We start from the raw sequence: 15,814 nt of genomic DNA, 5'->3' as shown, positions 1-15,814 counted from the left end.
CATTGTGATTTAGTATAAAATATGAAGAACTATTTCTTAGGAAATTAACATCATACAATCCCATATAAAGCAAATTCCACCAAAGGCAATTTTAATTTGCTAAAACAAAACAAAACTGAACAGAACAAACCTCCTTTTACTGCCACAACCACCATCTTAAAAAACAATACCCAAAATTCAAATAACCCATTTCCAGGTGTTACTTAAATGAAAGTATCTGTGTATTTTTGTGTAAGAAAAACCACTGGCAAACAAAATCAGAATCAAAACACGTAATTCTTGCTATGAATTTTAAATCATTTGTTTTATTTTTCTGTACTGGAAATTTTATGTTTACTTAAAACCTTACAGTATAACAGAAACAGACATATTAACCCATTGTGCCTCTGTATAAACAAATATTTTCAGAGTTTACTCCTGGTATTTTCTTCAAATTACCCCACAAAACTAACTGCTTTGAGAGAACATTTTACACTAGATTGATGATTTAAAAACAAGCTCAAAACCAACATGAAAACAAAGAATTTTCCTCTCTTTCAGGACAAATGTTTTATATGAAGTTATCCTCTTCAAACACCTTTGGTCTTAATTCTGGGTGAACCAGGATGGTCGCTTCCTGTCTCGTTCAATGATTCTCTTACCGCGATCTTGTTCAGACGGCACCTCTCCTGTGTACAACACCACAGTCTCCACGGAAGGAACCTTAAAAGGGCCCCCTTCTTGTTTCCCTATCTGTCTTCTGATTTCTGCAGTCTCCTTGCACACCTTCTCATAGCAATAGCCACAAAGGACGTGTTTCAGTTTCAGGTGACCACATTCAGGACAAACGTCAATATTGTTCTTTAAAAAAACAACAGAAACATATTTTAACAAGAGGCCTAATAATGCACATGTAATCATGGACAGGAATAATGCTTACACTTGAACTTTCTTGGACTGTTCATGTTGCATAAGGTCATATACCATCTAGTTCAACTTCACTTTAATTTTTTTTTTAAAGTAGGCTCCATGCCCATTGCAGAGCCCAACGTGGGGCTTGAACTCACGGCCCCGAGATCAAGACCTGAGATGAGATTGAGAATTGGACACCCAACCGACTGAGCCACCCAGGCGCCCCTCATTGTCACTTTAATAGGGAAACTGAGGACAAACAAGTTTGAATTAATAGAAAAAGTGGGACTAGAACTCAGGTCTACCAACTATGAACCTGGTACATTTTTACTTAAACATAACAGCCATATTAGGTAAAATGATACTCTATTCTCCCACCTTCAAATACTAAATATCTAATAAGGAGTTCTTCAACACAATGGGGGGATCCATAGAGCCAGCATCTTAATAAGAGACCAAGGGAAATGGAACTCACTTTTTTTTTTTCTATCTACCCCTGGGGAAGACAAGGTGACAAACTTTACAGCTAGCTTCCCCTGATTTATCAGTGTAACTTAAATTCCTATATGAAGCTGCTGGTGTACTATGGCATATGGTGTAATAGCTGGTATATGGTATAATTTTTCTTTTTACGAACGAACACTAATTATTCCTTAATGTAAAACTCCCGTGTCATGCTACAATTTGAGAATGAGTTTTTACACACATCTACCCAACTTTAATAAGACAATTATAACCTCTGAAGAAATCTTTTCATTGTGGTCTAAAGGTAGATTTGAAGTAGAAAAGAACAATTATAAGTAGGAGCAGCAAAGAAATTCCAAACACTTCATAAGATTAACATATAAACGTTTGTGAGGCAATGACAAAAAAGAATTACATTTTCTGAAAGGAGTAAAGAACCTTGCAAGTGACTTGCCTCACCAACTTCTCATTTTCCTTGCTACACTGGACACTGGATTGCATGTCTAACTGAAGGTATGGGAACGATACAGTCGGTGCTCTCTTCCTGATCAAAGCACCAGCATAATATACTATGTGTAGCTGGAAGCAATTCAGTGAAGAAAATGAATCCACAGGGTGCTATTCTTCTCCCTTAGAATAAACGCAATGAGGGAATTCATGGAACAGCTTACTCTCATTCCTAAAATTGTAAAGTCTCTCAACCAAATTGTATAGTGTTTTAATGACATACTTTCCAGTTTCAGACTTTAAGTCCAGTTCCAAATGTGACTCAGTAATACTTTTTGGCTTGAGTTCTAAGGGCCTGGTTTAATACTGAATGTTGGAAGTTTATGAAAAGTCAATTCTCTGTTCTTGAGTTTCATCTGCAGGGGAATGTCATGGAGCAAACAGTAACTCAGATCATGGCTGTTAAAATCATAAGTTAACAAATCAAAGGTAATAATAAACACTGTAATTTTTGTTTACTAGATCAATGAAGAGTATTTCCATGGGGGCAGGGAGAAGGGGTGGAATGGTAGTGGAGATCTGGAATTGTCTGAGGACAGGAACACACCAGAAAGTTTCAAGAGAAGAGTGTGAGTTCAAGAATCAGAGTGCCTAGGCTCACATCCTCCCTCTACCACTTAATAGTTGTTTGTGACTACAGGCAAATTCTTTTTGTCTCAGTTTCTTCAATCCTAAAAATGAGCAAAGCTATATTTACTTTGAAGGGTTATTGTGAGGATTTGGTGAGATAATTCACATCAAGCACTTAGACACATCAGGGGCACTTAATAGATGTTAGCTATTTTTATTACCTAAGGATTTTTTTTCACCGTTATTTTATTTGTCACAGGGAAAGATAGGATAAATACGTATGGGTTAGTAAAACTTGAGATCTAATATACCTACTGCTTCTGACTTTAATTTTAGACTCTGCCATGATTAAGATGTTTACCCACATATGACTCCAAATCACCAGCTCCTAACAAAATTCACATAGGTTATTCACAACCTAGTCCTCCATCCAGACTCCAAACTCTCTCCTTGACTGTGGTCCTAATATTTAGGCTACAGGACTATAGACACATAAACATACACAATGAGAATGCTATTATTTTATTTAGGCCAGAGGGAAGTACATGTATAAGCTCTAAGAATGATTTACCCACAGGCTATATAAGTACCAAGAGGAGATGCAGTGGTGGATGTGAGAGAAAGCACACCCACAAAAATCAACATATTACCTTAACTTTAATAAGCTTCTGAGGGTTTCTTCTCCTACAGCGGTTAACTTCAATGCTGCGTCTGTTCTTAGGAGCTGCCATCCAAAAGATACTATCGGAAAGGCTGAAAATTTCCTTACTTCCATTGGTATCATTTGCTGGTTCTGTAAATATAGCTGGACCTTGGACTGCTAATGCTGGTCCTACAAAAACAAAACGTGGAAATACACCATGGATTTCTAGTTTCTAAATGACTCTTTACATATCATCCTCCTTAACAATCAACAGTGATACGTCAATAGACATATATAAAATTTAGAGTATTACACTCAATAGACATTAAACAGAAGCCTTAGCTATTAAAATACACTAAAACTCATACATAAAGCAATTTTAAACAACATGAATAGAAGTTTTTCTTAGAGGCACCTGCTGAAATGAATCAGTAAAATTCTACCACCAAGTTTCTCACCTTCTGAAATACAGAACTCAGGGGTTTAGTAGTAAACATGAATAAATCACTCCAACTGTCCACATTCTACTTGGTAGGCAGTTCCTATTTACTTTACAAGTAAATCTAAGCTTGAGATTCTCAAAATATATTTCCAACCTGCACTCAGATAACTGCCTCTTGGCACCTTCTTATTATATTCCAACTGAGTTAGTTCCTCTGTCACATAGCCTGGTAGGCCCTTTAAGTCACTTAGTTCTTCGTAATACTTGATTACTGTCTGTTCTCTAAAGAAAAGCACTAGCTCACCACTCTGCATGATATTTACTTATAGGACTATCAACGTTTCAGTTTTGCTTTATCCTTTCCCTGCTCTTCCTCAGACCTAGAATATGTCTTTTGGTTTTAGGAACTCTTAAAAACAAACAAAGCTGTCTAACATTTAGCAACTGGTATTCCTTTTCAATGTATCTGTAAGTATCGCGAAGCACAGCTCAGTGGTTAACAGCACAAGCTCTGGCCGGCCTGTGTGACCTTGGGACCTTCATGAGCCTGCTTCCTCAGCTGAAAAGTGGTGCTACCTAACGGGTCGGTGTGGAGCTTTCCCAGGAAGTCCACGTAGGCTTTGGCTTATCATGGGCTCTCCGTTCAGGCTCCCTGGGTATTATTATGTTCGGGACACCTTGGAAATAAACGTAGAATGTAAATGTCAAAGTAACGACAGTTTTAACATCTAAGATCCTTCTAACTAAAATTAGTTTCCGGGGAAAACACAGGGATCAGCAGGATTCAACTGCAGAGCTCAAACACCACACAGGGAGGACAAGCTGCTTCAGGGGGTGGGAACACTAACATGGAAACAGGATCTAGATAGTGGCGAACCCGACCTAAGCTAACAAGCTGGGTTACATTCTGTGTATGAATGGGACAATCAGAGGACTTTTTCTGTCTTTGGGGGTTGGGGGAGGCAAAAGCAACTGCTTCCAGTTTCTAAGTAAGGAATTACCCCGGACAACGTCCCCTACGCGCCGCGGAGGATCAAAACGGGGGAGGAGAGCGAAATATAAGCGGTGTCTACCAAGCTGCCTGGAGTCCCCTCATCCGATCTCTTCTCCACGGCGGCCTTCCTTACGTACCCCACGGAAGACTGGGAAAACCTGGTCCGCTCTGCTGAAGTTTCCGCTGTAGTAGTTCCCAACAGCTCCGGAGGAGTCCTCGGGCTGCCGGCCACGGTGGGACGACAAGCACCAGCATGGCCGACGCCATCTTCCTCGCCCGAAGACCACGCCCACCTCGCTGCTGCGTCCCGCCCCCGCCTCGAGCATGCGCAGAGACGCAGCGTCCGGCAAACCTGGCTGCTGGAACTACATCGCCCAGCAAGTCCCTGGAGCGTCTCTGACTCTCCTCCAATCAGAGAGAGAAAAAGGAAGGCGTGGTGAGGGGAAATGGAAAGCAACCGGCCCCAGTGCGCATGTGTGCGGATGTGCTTTGGCACTCCAGGTAAAGATGGCGGAGCGCGGTTACAGCTTTTCGCTGACTACATTCAGGTATGGAAGGGGCTCCCAAAGTCCTCCGCGGAGCCGAGGTTGTAGGAGTTCCCTCTGCCCCGTTTTTCCCGTCCTAGTCTCTGGCTTGATGCTTCCGGGGGGCCCAGTAGGAAGCAGAGATGGAAATGCGACTTTGCAAAGTCATTTTCTTGGCCCGCGCGCGGCCTGGGAGCAGCGGTGCCGGGAAGCCGCGGGAACTCGGGTTTGGGCATCCAGGGCGACCTTGGGGCTGCGGGAGGGTAAGGTCCTCAACTAGGGATTTACTTTCGCTTTGGGGACTGGAGAATAAGGCAGTTTGGGATTAGCTGCCTCCGGGTGTCCCGTTCGGAACTCAGGATTTCCTTCCTGACCTGTAGGCCTGATGGGGGAGCTTCTGGACCTTGGAATCTTGGTCAGGTCTTTGGGGTCTCTTTTTTCTCTTTGGAAAACCGCATCGTTACAGTAGGTCTGAGTCTCACAGTCTCCATTTGGTACTTCGAAACCTCTTCCCGCTTTCGGTTTCTTCCATGCCCCGTTAGAAGTTTAAGGACTAAAAATGAAAGCGCTAATCTTTCTGTCAGCTAGTGTTTGTGGGCCCCAGACTACGAGGTTACATTTCCGTTTTGGCCATTTTTTGGGGGGGTGAGGAGGATATGTTACTTTACAAAAGATTGTAGGCTTTTCTGTTTTAGAACAAGGGATTAATAATAGTGTTTTTTTCAAAATACAGTTGAGATAAACTGTTGTTCCAAATATAAGAAGACCGTCAGCGAAGGGTTTAATAAATCGACCCGGTAATGATTTAGTTTGACCATTTTCTCACGGATCAGTAATCTCCCATTTAGTTGAAATACAGTTCTCTCTGACAGCTGAAGGCAAGCGGGATCCAACTTGTTGAGTACTTTCTTGTGTGGGTGCACTTAGCCTACTCTTACTTCTTTCTGCTACCATGTGTGATACATGTTATTTCAACATCTTACAGATGAACTAACCACAGGCCGAACACATTAAAACTTGTCCAGGGTCATAGATGAGTAGCTGAGTTCACATTCAAACTGGGATCTTTCTGATGATAAAATTAATACACTTTCTGTTACTGTATGGGGTCTTTTTAAAACACTAAAATACTTGCCTTACACTTGGCAGTTTTCAGTAATAAATGAGGATTTTTTAAACGTCTGTCTGTAACAACATACAATGATAGAGAACAATATTTGCTAAAGAATCACTTCATATTTGTGAACAAAGCAAACTTGGTTCTTTAAGAAAGTGTAATTCTTTCTTTAGGATAAGTGGAGCTGAAACATAAAACATCATCAGGGACTGAATCCATCTGTAATAATTTATTAAAATAAACTTGTTTTTTAACATAATGGTTCAACTCTGTTTTGATTTAAAAATTTTGTTTCTAGCCTGTTATAATCAGAATTAAACTATAGTGGTGGAAGTTATGAGGCTGTATGATAGGATGAAAAAGTGTTCTTGTGGATTACATTCATTTGAGGGTATGAGTAAACAAATTGGTGTCTACTAATGCATTCTGGAAAAAAGTTTTTCTCTTACTCAGGCATTTTTATTAAAAGGGAGTAAAAGAAGAAACATAGCTGTAGATTGGATAGTCAGGAAAAACCAGTGCTTGGGGGTGAATTGTGAGACCAGAAGGTGAAAAAAGCCAACTGTTTGAAGATTTAGGGGTAGAGAGACTGGTGGACAGAGGAAAGAGGATATGTGAAAGTCCTGAAGTTGGGAGAGAGCTTGAACTACGGGAACTGATAATAAGGCCAGTGTGCTAGAGTATAGTGAGCAACGAGTTAGCGTGGGTAGGGCCACTCTCGCAGAGCCCTGTAGGCCAGAATAAGAAGTTTGTATTTTAAGTGAACCAGGAAGTTATTACAGGATTTAAGTGAGAGGTGATGTGGTGCAATGGTAACTCTGGCTAGGGGGATTGAAGTAAGAGTGGAAAAGAGGAAAACTAGTTAGAAGGCTGTATCAGTTATCCCAGGTAGAGATGCTGGTACTTTGGAATGGGCTAGTGGCATGACTGACTACAAAGATTGTTGATTGCTCAGTGAGCTCACAGACTGGTGAGCTTTCCTATAGGAAGTTGCAATGGTAGATGTGTATGCAGGTGATTGTGGGAACAGAGAGAAGGTATATTTAAGTTTACCTGAGCCTTTAAAATGTTCCCCAGGAGTATTTGAGTTAGATTTTGAACAATAATTGAAAGCTGAATGGACCTAGTGAATCATGATAGGATTATTGAAATAGTGACTAATAAAACATGTGCAGCCTAATTTTAAAAATTTAAATACCTATTGATGTTGTTTCACTCAAGGTAACTAATTTTGTCATTTAAGAGTCTTTAAACTGCCACACCTAGGCTTATTCCATATATAGGTCTGGTTGTGTCTCTGTCAGCCAAATGATTGTGATTCCTGGTACTAGGTTATATGTTAGAATACTGACCGAACAGAGCTTCCTCACACTTGGTTGAGGAAGACAAACATTGTAAGACTAATTTAAGCATGATGAATCTTAGCCAGAGAGGAAGTATGGGACATCATAGGCATGAGCGTATGGGATTCAACCTAGTCTGGATGGTCAGGACAGCTTCTCTAAGAACATGACATTTCTACTAAAGATTGAGGGATGACCAGGAGAGTTCACCAGAGGAAGGTGAAATGCATTCCAGACAGATGTTAGTTTATCAAAGGGGTTTTTGAATTCTAAGAGTGGTCTGTGTGTCTGGAACAAAGCTGAGGATTGAGTGACAGAGTATCCATAATTTTATGAAGATGAAAGAAATGACCTTCTGAAACTCAAGGTTATATTTTCATTAGTAGACTGGAGATATGGACCAAGTTGTGTCATTCTAGACAAATTACTTTCACTGAAGAACTTTTTCTTTATCTGTAAAATTAGGTTAGTCTGCGAATTCGTGGTGTTTTAACTTAACAACTGGATTGAAACGAAGTGTGATCTTCAAAGCCAGTTCAGGGCTAGTATTTGGCTACAAAACCCATGGAATCAGATATGTTAAGTATCACCAGCTCACAGCTTCTAGAAATAGCCTTACATAGAAAATATTTTGTCATGGGTGATAGCAAGGTCTTACATCTTAGGCCATGCCTACTTTCCAAAATGTGTAACTCCCCTCATACGAAATATATGCTGTTGTTTGGTATTTAACAGACACATACATGTTCATAATAACATTACTGTTTGGTATTTACTTACTGCTAATTTTGTGCCAGGAACAAAAGGCATCACTTTATTTAATCTTCACAACAATCTTTTGAAATAGGTACAGTACTATTATCCCCACTGTGAAAACTGAGACACAGTGGGGCTAAGTAGCCCAAAGTCACAAGCCTGGGAAGTGGTAAAAGGCAACAGTAATGATGATGGTGCTTTAAGAAGCAGACAAGGGGGGCGGGGTGGAAAGGAAAAATAAGGGCTTCACTATGAATATGTTCACATTGCCTGGTAAATTCAATTTCTGTACAGCTTTATAATGTGAAAGCTCAGCTATTCGTTGGTATTTGGTTAATGGATTTGACCTAAATATCTGCCCTCTCTCTGAGATATTTCTATTATACATATTTGAAGATACGTGAATTTAGCAAATACCTTTGTTTCTTTTTAAGCCCATCTGGTAAACTTGTCCAGATTGAATATGCTTTGGCTGCTGTAGCTGGAGGAGCCCCTTCAGTGGGAATTAAAGGTAATTAAATGTTTCATTCATTTCAGATGCCTGTTAATAGTTATCCTAAAGTTCTTTTGGAATTATTTAGTAATTAATACAAATAAATAGCTAGGGCAGCATAATTTTTAACAGTTCTTTCTGTTGATTTACAGTATTTTGAAGTTTAAAAAAAGTAATAAGCCAGTAAGTCTAAGAAGATGGTTAAAATTTTTTTCCAAAATAAATGTAGCTCCTTTATCTCTTAGTTGTAATAACCCACAGTCTTTCCCATTGAGAAAACTGAATATTCTTTTGTTTTTCCACTAATTATATACAGTTTTTACCCTTTCTATAATTTAGAAAAAGTTAATGATAAAACTTAATCTAAAGATTCCGCCCCTTTTTTTTAAAGCCTGTATCATTGATTACATTTCAAATTATAAGAACAGTAGCCAAGTAGGCAGAAGTCCGTTATTTTAAAATGTATGGACCCTTAGGTGTCCTGGAATACTTGAAGAGATGTTGGGTAATTCATTTAGCTATAGGGATTCCTTAGCACAATATAGATGACCAGTGAGGGAAAAATGGATTTACCGTTTCTTAGGTGATTTTAATATAGAGAAGGTTTTATAAGTAAGAGGAAATAAAGGAGCTTGGATGAATTGCATCCATAATTAGAAAACTGTTGAGGTAGTCTTCAAGTGACTAAACATTGAGCACTTTTTTTTTTTAAAGCTGCAAATGGCGTGGTATTAGCAACTGAGAAGAAACAGAAATCCATTCTGTATGACGAGCGAAGTGTACACAAAGTGGAACCAATTACCAAGCATATAGGCCTGGTGTATAGTGGCATGGGCCCAGACTACAGGTACTTTTACACTGTTTGTTGTTTTTTTCACCATTGTGCAAACTGTTTGTAATTTGTACCTTGAGGAGAAAAATGAAGGGATGTTTTTCCTTTAATCTCCCAACCCTTTATTTTTGTACTTTGTTTCGCACCCGCGGGCGGCATCATTGGCGGCAGAATTTCGCTTGCCTGCATGGACTACACTAAGGGTCGCTTTAGGGATAACTCAGTGCCACTCCGTTGCAAAAGAGGAGAGCCAGTACTTCTCTTAACCTCTGTTTAGTGATCTTTCCCTTCTGATCACAACCCCTCTTCTACTATTCAAGGACGAGGCTGTTCTCTAATGCATTTTAAAAACAAAAGCAATAGAACTTACAATAAACTGTATTTAAAAAAAGTGATCAGGCAGCAAAAGAAAGCAAGCATTACCACTCAGAGTTAACCCCAATATATTTATTTGTGTTCTTAGCAAAGGGACAGAATTCTCAAAGGCCACTGGAGTGAAACATTAGGGCCTTTGTTATGTCAGGGTACTAGCAAGTTGAAAGAGATTGGCAGCTCTCTCTGTTTGTCATTTAACAAGTAAAAAGGGTATTAATCACTTCATTCCTGATTTTTGGGAAACAACACAGGTAGAACCAAAGTTTCACTTTAATGAATCAGAAAAAGCAACAGTGTTGCTGGGATGTGGTCAGGCTTCACTACAGTAGATCCTGTTACCATTGGATGGAAGGGATGCCGCAGTGTACTCGTGAAATACACTGACAGGACAGGACCGCTGAGGATAAACTGACTCTTAGGCCGAGGGGTAATGTGCATGGTTCAGATCCGCAGTACAGGAGCGGGTAAAGGTACATCCTGTTTGTCTTGCTAATGTATTTGATTATCATATACAGTATTCTTAATATTTTTTAATAATTAAAAAAAACTTTTTAAGTTATGAATAGTTTCTTGCTGTTCCTTAATCTCTAAAGGGTACTCTTTGAAGTGAAATCTGTGGAAAGGATTGAAGCAGAGTGAAAAAAAAGTGTGTGTACGTGTGTGTGTGTGTGTACGTGTGTGTACGTACGTACATACGTGTACTGTCATGTGGGCTTTTATGTGTTTTGGCTTGACTGAGATAGAAAGACAAGATGACTGCCCTCGGGAAAGGGGGCACAATCTTGAAGAAGCCTTGGAGGGAGGTAGAGCTCCCATTGTGCACACTAAATCTATTCCTGCCGAGCTGACTGGTACCCCTTGTCCCTGATTTTCTTCCGTTTGTCTTATCCTTGTCCCATCTCCTATGGCTCAGCTCCTCTGTGTTGCTCTGGTGTCTTCTTGTAAGTTAACTGGAATCAGATGTCAGAGCAAGACTAGCTTTGAGCTGGTTGCTGCTATTACACAGATACACGTAAGTCTTGTGCTGTACGTATATGTCTATAGGAGGAGAAGAGTCGTTACATAGCGGAGTGTTGAGATTTTAATTAAATCTTACTTCTTCCTTGTTTGTTAGAGTGCTCGTGCACAGAGCTCGAAAACTAGCTCAGCAATACTATCTCGTTTACCAAGAACCCATTCCCACAGCGCAGCTGGTACAGAGAGTAGCTTCAGTGATGCAAGAATACACTCAGTCAGGGTAAGTTGATTTTATTGTTTGAAATGTGTCATGAGTTAGAAAAAAGAAACCATTTTAGAAGAGTGGATGTATTTAAAAAGAGGACTTACTATTCCTCTATTTATTTAATAGGTAGAGAAGATCACTATGATGGATATTTCTGATCGTAATTGGATCTAGAACATTTTCTTAAGGAAAAAATTAGAGTGGTTTCTTGATATAATTGCAGAAAGCAGTTTCTAGATAATTTTCTTTTGCCAGTGATTAAAACACTTCTTTATGGGCAGACAGTGATTGCTGCTGCTTCCAAACTTATCTTTCCAACCAGAAATGATTATAAGCACATGATGAAAGCAATAACTCTTTGATACATCCATATTCTTTTAATTCTCGAATCTGGGTGTGCATGTGGATGAGGTAGTATAAAGGTAGTTGCTAGTGGAAAAGCTGCATTTTTTGAAAGTTGTCATTTTGCTAAGACACAAGATGTTACTCCAGATTAACCCCAATATTTGTGTCTCTCCATTTACTAGGATGATTTGATTAGTGTTCCTTAGTACCATAAAGAGAATTTGTTTTGAATTGATTTGTTCAGAAGGGTAGGAAATCCTTCTTAAGGAATTTACAAGACTAATTCATTTTACCTGATGATATGCTTCATTAATACTTAAGAGTATTAATAAATCCTTACCTTAGGTTGACTTTAACACCATGAAGATGCCAAGTAATTTCATTTTTCTTTTTTTTAGTGGTGTTCGTCCATTTGGAGTTTCCCTACTAATTTGTGGTTGGAATGAGGGGCGACCATATTTATTTCAGTCTGATCCATCTGTAAGTATTGTCAGACATATTGGAGGGATTTGTTAAAGTACTCTTTGAACATCTAATAAAAACAGTAACCACGAAAAGTTTAAAATTTAGCAGTATGTCCTTTTTTCTTTTCCACTGGGGCTTTAGAACGTATGGAGTAGTGCATATTCATTTGCACATTTAAAATGTTGGTAATACAGTCTTGTGATAAAGAGGGTACATTAGTTCTGCCCTCTGTTTTTCTGCCTTCTCTTATTCATTAACCTCACATACTTGAACGATTTGTTGAAATAGTTGTTATCAAATCTCTTCAAGTAGGTGGAATTGTGTTACTTTGACAAATGTGATGAAAAACTTGTGTCTAGAGGACAGTGCTGTACTCCTTGCTGTCCATTTAAGCCTGGGGCTGGCTCAAGGGGGACTCTTCCTGCACAAACACAGATGTAACTTGTGAAGCCAGTGCTCTGCAAAGTGGGTGAGCTTGTTTCCTGGAAAGCAGAAGATCGGTACCTGAGTTTGAAGCTGTTTGTAGATGCTACTACTGCTTCACAACCATCTCATTTGCTGTGAGGAAAACCGGAGGAAAAAAAATTCATGATTAGGAACGGATCTTTCCAAGTGTGTGGATCATTAAATAATTACAAGTTCACCCAGTGTCAATCTTAAACTCTAACCTTGTAATCTAAGAAAGCAAAAGAGAAGTATTTTGGTTGGTAGTTACTTAAATGAGAAAACTTAAGTATTTTGAGAGGTAACCGTGTCTATGACCCCATCTCTGAGCTGCTGAAGCTAAACGACAAGCCCTCTTCCCTTCCTTCCATTGGGGTAGCAGAAGCCACCGTCACTGGCATCCAGGTTTCATTTTTTGCCCTTTTCTTCCCTGTTCTATCCAAAAGGCAGTTGTTTTAAAGTATGTTTCTTTAAGTGTTTTTCTTGTGTGTGTGCATAGATATTTTTTCCAACAGATGAGGCCATGTTATACACAATATATTGCTGCTTTCATTTAATGTTAGGTTATGAAATATCAGAACTATGAAATATTTTTAATGAAATGCTGTCTCTTTTTAATTTATTCAGCAGTAATAAAGACTTGCTCATCATTTTTCATACATATATGATAGATTTTTAGAGCCCTTCAATCCTAGTAAGCTGAAATAATACTTTGGCTTATTTGCCTTAAGTTAACCTGTTTCCTTTAACCGACTTTTTCACATAAATTGTATACCATGAATTACACATATTCAAAATACACAATTTGATGAGTTTTGGTGGGTGTAAATACCTGAGAAAGCTGTCACCACAATCCAAATACTGAACCTCTCCATAACCTCTAGAAGTGTCTTCATGCCTTTTTGTTACTTACCTTTTCTAAAAATAGCCTATTTTGTGATATATTCCATTGCATTCCAATATTCCGTGAACTTAGAAGTCAGAGACAAATCTATAGAACTAAAGAAGAGATGGCAGGGTGCTCTAGTAAGATTAATGATCTAAAATATGGCTTATCCTCTTTTCCTGATTAGGGAGCTTACTTTGCCTGGAAAGCTACAGCAATGGGAAAGAACTATGTGAATGGGAAGACTTTCCTCGAGAAAAGGTAGGCTAACGGTAACTAGATTTAGCCAGCTTACTTCATGGTTCTCAGCTCTCTTTAAATCATTAATATGAATCTAAACATGTTTGTTTTATTACTTTGTATTCAAATACTCACTTGTGTAGCCTAGTTAGAAATAAAATAAACAAAAACTTCTCTCCACCCTGGCTTCCTAGTCTTCAGTATATTAAGTGGTAATACTAGATATTTAAGAACTTTTCTTTCTACATTCTTATAGTTGTTTCCTAAATGTTGTTTCTAATTTTTACTTTGTTTCTTCTCCTACAATCTAAAAAACAAAATGAAAAATCGTTGGATTTGGAGTAAGAAATTTGGGAGGAAAGTTTAAGTGAGTTAAGTGATAATAGTTTACATTATGACAATTACAGAAAAAAATTGTGAAGCCAAATACCTGGTATTAATGGTAGATTAAATATATGACATATATGCTTGATGAAAAGTGGAGTACCACGTAAAAATCTGTCACTACCGTAGCACAACAACCTGCTCTTATTTCCAGCTGTATTCTGGACTCAGCATTAGTCCACCATTTTGAATGGCAGAAGTTTGTAATTGACTAGAACCAACAGATGAACCTTCTCGGTACATTTTTCACATAATGTTAAGATTACTAAAAATCTTAAACCTGGGATTAATTGGTACACTTAAATAATTTAAGATCTTTCATAAAGCACTTTCCTTTTACATATTAATAGTGAGTCTTCAAACATTTCACATGAAGTTAAAACTTACAAGAACAAACATAAGAAATTTTAGCAAAGGCCTGATTTCTTTATTTAAAAAAATATAACATTGCCACGATATTCTGATTATATTAAAATATTTATATTCCTGTTAGGGTTTCAAGCTTCATGAATTTAGGAATGCATGCCAAATAATTCTTATTTGGGGACAGCTATTGCAGTGAGTGGACTAAAAGAATTAATCTGTAGCTTAGTATTTTTAGGAGTGTTTTAGATTTTTAAAAATTCTTAGTGCTGCTGTTACCAGGTTTAAATAATCATAAATAATGTAAATTGTGCCATAAATCATTGTTTTTTCAAAAAATTCTTTAGATATAATGAAGACCTGGAACTTGAAGATGCCATTCATACAGCCATATTAACCCTAAAGGTTAGCACAATTTCTAACAATGGGATTTATAATGAGTTTTATAAGTAAATGCTTGGAAAATTGACCTTTTGCCCTCCCTCTTCAATAGGAAAGCTTTGAAGGGCAAATGACAGAAGACAACATAGAGGTTGGAATCTGCAATGAAGCCGGATTCAGGAGGCTCACTCCGACTGAAGTTAAGGATTACTTGGCGGCCATAGCATAATAACTAAGTGACTGAAAAATCCGGAATTTCAGATAATCCCTCTACTTAAACATGTTTAAAGTATGTTTTGTTTTGCAGACTTTTTGCATACTTATTTCTACATGGTTTAATGGACTGAAGTTTTTAAAATGACACTTATAAATCATAATAAACTGTTAAATCCAACTTCCAGCTTTTTAGGAGTTAGTAAAATTTTGAAATAGTCATTTCCTGCTTTTTATCACAGTTGACTTCCGGAAACTACATTGCAGAGCAGAATGGTGAAATCACTTGTTAGTCTTCTTGCAATTTTGGTTCAGTCAAATCTTGCTACACTCTTTACTGTCAGATGTTGTCTCTGTGTCGGTAAAAAGCAAATGCTAATTTTGGTAAACATCACTGCGTTTAGAGCTGGGAGAATCTGCGTGCTTTCGTGGATTCATGAGACAATAGGAAGCATAGGTGTTTTTTGGCACCGTTAGGTGTGCATCAGTGAAACCCTAGGACACAGGTTGCACTCGAGCTGTGAAGCGTGCTAGGCCCAAGAGTCTCCTATAGGAAATCCGTGATGCAAGTAAATAAATGGTGGACTGATTCCTGTTGGTTTCTCCATCACAAGTAGGTAAACATATTTAAAAGGAGTCCCTTAGATTCTACTAGACTTTTTAAACTCAAGGATGAACATAAGTGCTGGAAATAAAATCCTAATACTTAAACATCAAAGCTATGGCTTAAGGCTCTCCCTCATTCATGTAAGCTCAGTGTAATCAGAACCTTTGTGGCAAATTAAGGCTCGTACAAGTAGGCAAATAATGTGAACTCTGTTTTTATTATATGTGAAGACATACAGCTTAATTTTTTTTTTTTAAGATTTTACTTATTTATTTTGACAGAGACAGCGAGAGAGGGAACACAAGCAGGGGA

General features: G+C 38.3%; 2 protein-coding genes across 2 annotated transcripts; one reads left to right on the top strand and one right to left on the bottom strand.

Annotated features, from left to right (window-relative positions):
- Nucleotides 1-285: 285 nt before the first annotated feature.
- MRPL32 (mitochondrial ribosomal protein L32) lies at nucleotides 286-4,816 on the bottom strand. The gene is made up of 3 exons (XM_045864938.2): nucleotides 4,650-4,816; nucleotides 3,084-3,265; nucleotides 286-840 (listed from the first exon to the last, which is right to left on the bottom strand). The coding sequence occupies exons 1-3, from the start codon at nucleotides 4,777-4,779 to the stop codon at nucleotides 586-588; spliced, it is 567 nt and encodes a 188-aa protein (XP_045720894.1). The 5' UTR covers nucleotides 4,780-4,816; the 3' UTR covers nucleotides 286-585.
- A 99-nt stretch (nucleotides 4,817-4,915) lies between these two features.
- Nucleotides 4,916-15,076, top strand: PSMA2 (proteasome 20S subunit alpha 2). Its single transcript, XM_045864937.2, has 8 exons — nucleotides 4,916-5,060; nucleotides 8,687-8,763; nucleotides 9,460-9,592; nucleotides 11,067-11,189; nucleotides 11,918-11,999; nucleotides 13,502-13,575; nucleotides 14,649-14,706; nucleotides 14,795-15,076. The coding sequence occupies exons 1-8, from the start codon at nucleotides 5,020-5,022 to the stop codon at nucleotides 14,909-14,911; spliced, it is 705 nt and encodes a 234-aa protein (XP_045720893.1). The 5' UTR covers nucleotides 4,916-5,019; the 3' UTR covers nucleotides 14,912-15,076.
- Nucleotides 15,077-15,814: the final 738 nt, after the last annotated feature.

Source organism: Mirounga angustirostris, unplaced genomic scaffold (assembly GCF_029215605.1).
Source record: "Mirounga angustirostris isolate CCGP_5_RB_7025 unplaced genomic scaffold, mMirAng1.0.hap1 SCAF_12, whole genome shotgun sequence".
Taxonomy (NCBI): Eukaryota; Metazoa; Chordata; class Mammalia; order Carnivora; family Phocidae; genus Mirounga; species Mirounga angustirostris.
Note: the sequence above shows the minus strand (reverse complement) of the source record. Positions and strands in the feature narration are given on the sequence as shown.

Excerpts from the sequence above, each read along its gene's own strand:
- MRPL32 (XM_045864938.2), bottom strand. The coding sequence starts at position 4,779 with ATGGCGTCGGCCATGCTGGTGCTTGTCGTCCCACCGTGGCCGGCAGCC. Across the intron at positions 3,266-4,649 it reads TTTTCCCAGTCTTCCGTGGG|GACCAGCATTAGCAGTCCAA; the intron begins GTACGTAAGGAA and ends TTGTTTTTGTAG. Across the intron at positions 841-3,083 it reads AGAAGCTTATTAAAGTTAAG|AACAATATTGACGTTTGTCC; the intron begins GTAATATGTTGA and ends GTTTTTTTAAAG.
- PSMA2 (XM_045864937.2), top strand. The coding sequence starts at position 5,020 with ATGGCGGAGCGCGGTTACAGCTTTTCGCTGACTACATTCAG. Across the intron at positions 8,764-9,459 it reads CCCTTCAGTGGGAATTAAAG|CTGCAAATGGCGTGGTATTA; the intron begins GTAATTAAATGT and ends TTTTTTTTAAAG. Across the intron at positions 14,707-14,794 it reads CAGCCATATTAACCCTAAAG|GAAAGCTTTGAAGGGCAAAT; the intron begins GTTAGCACAATT and ends CCTCTTCAATAG.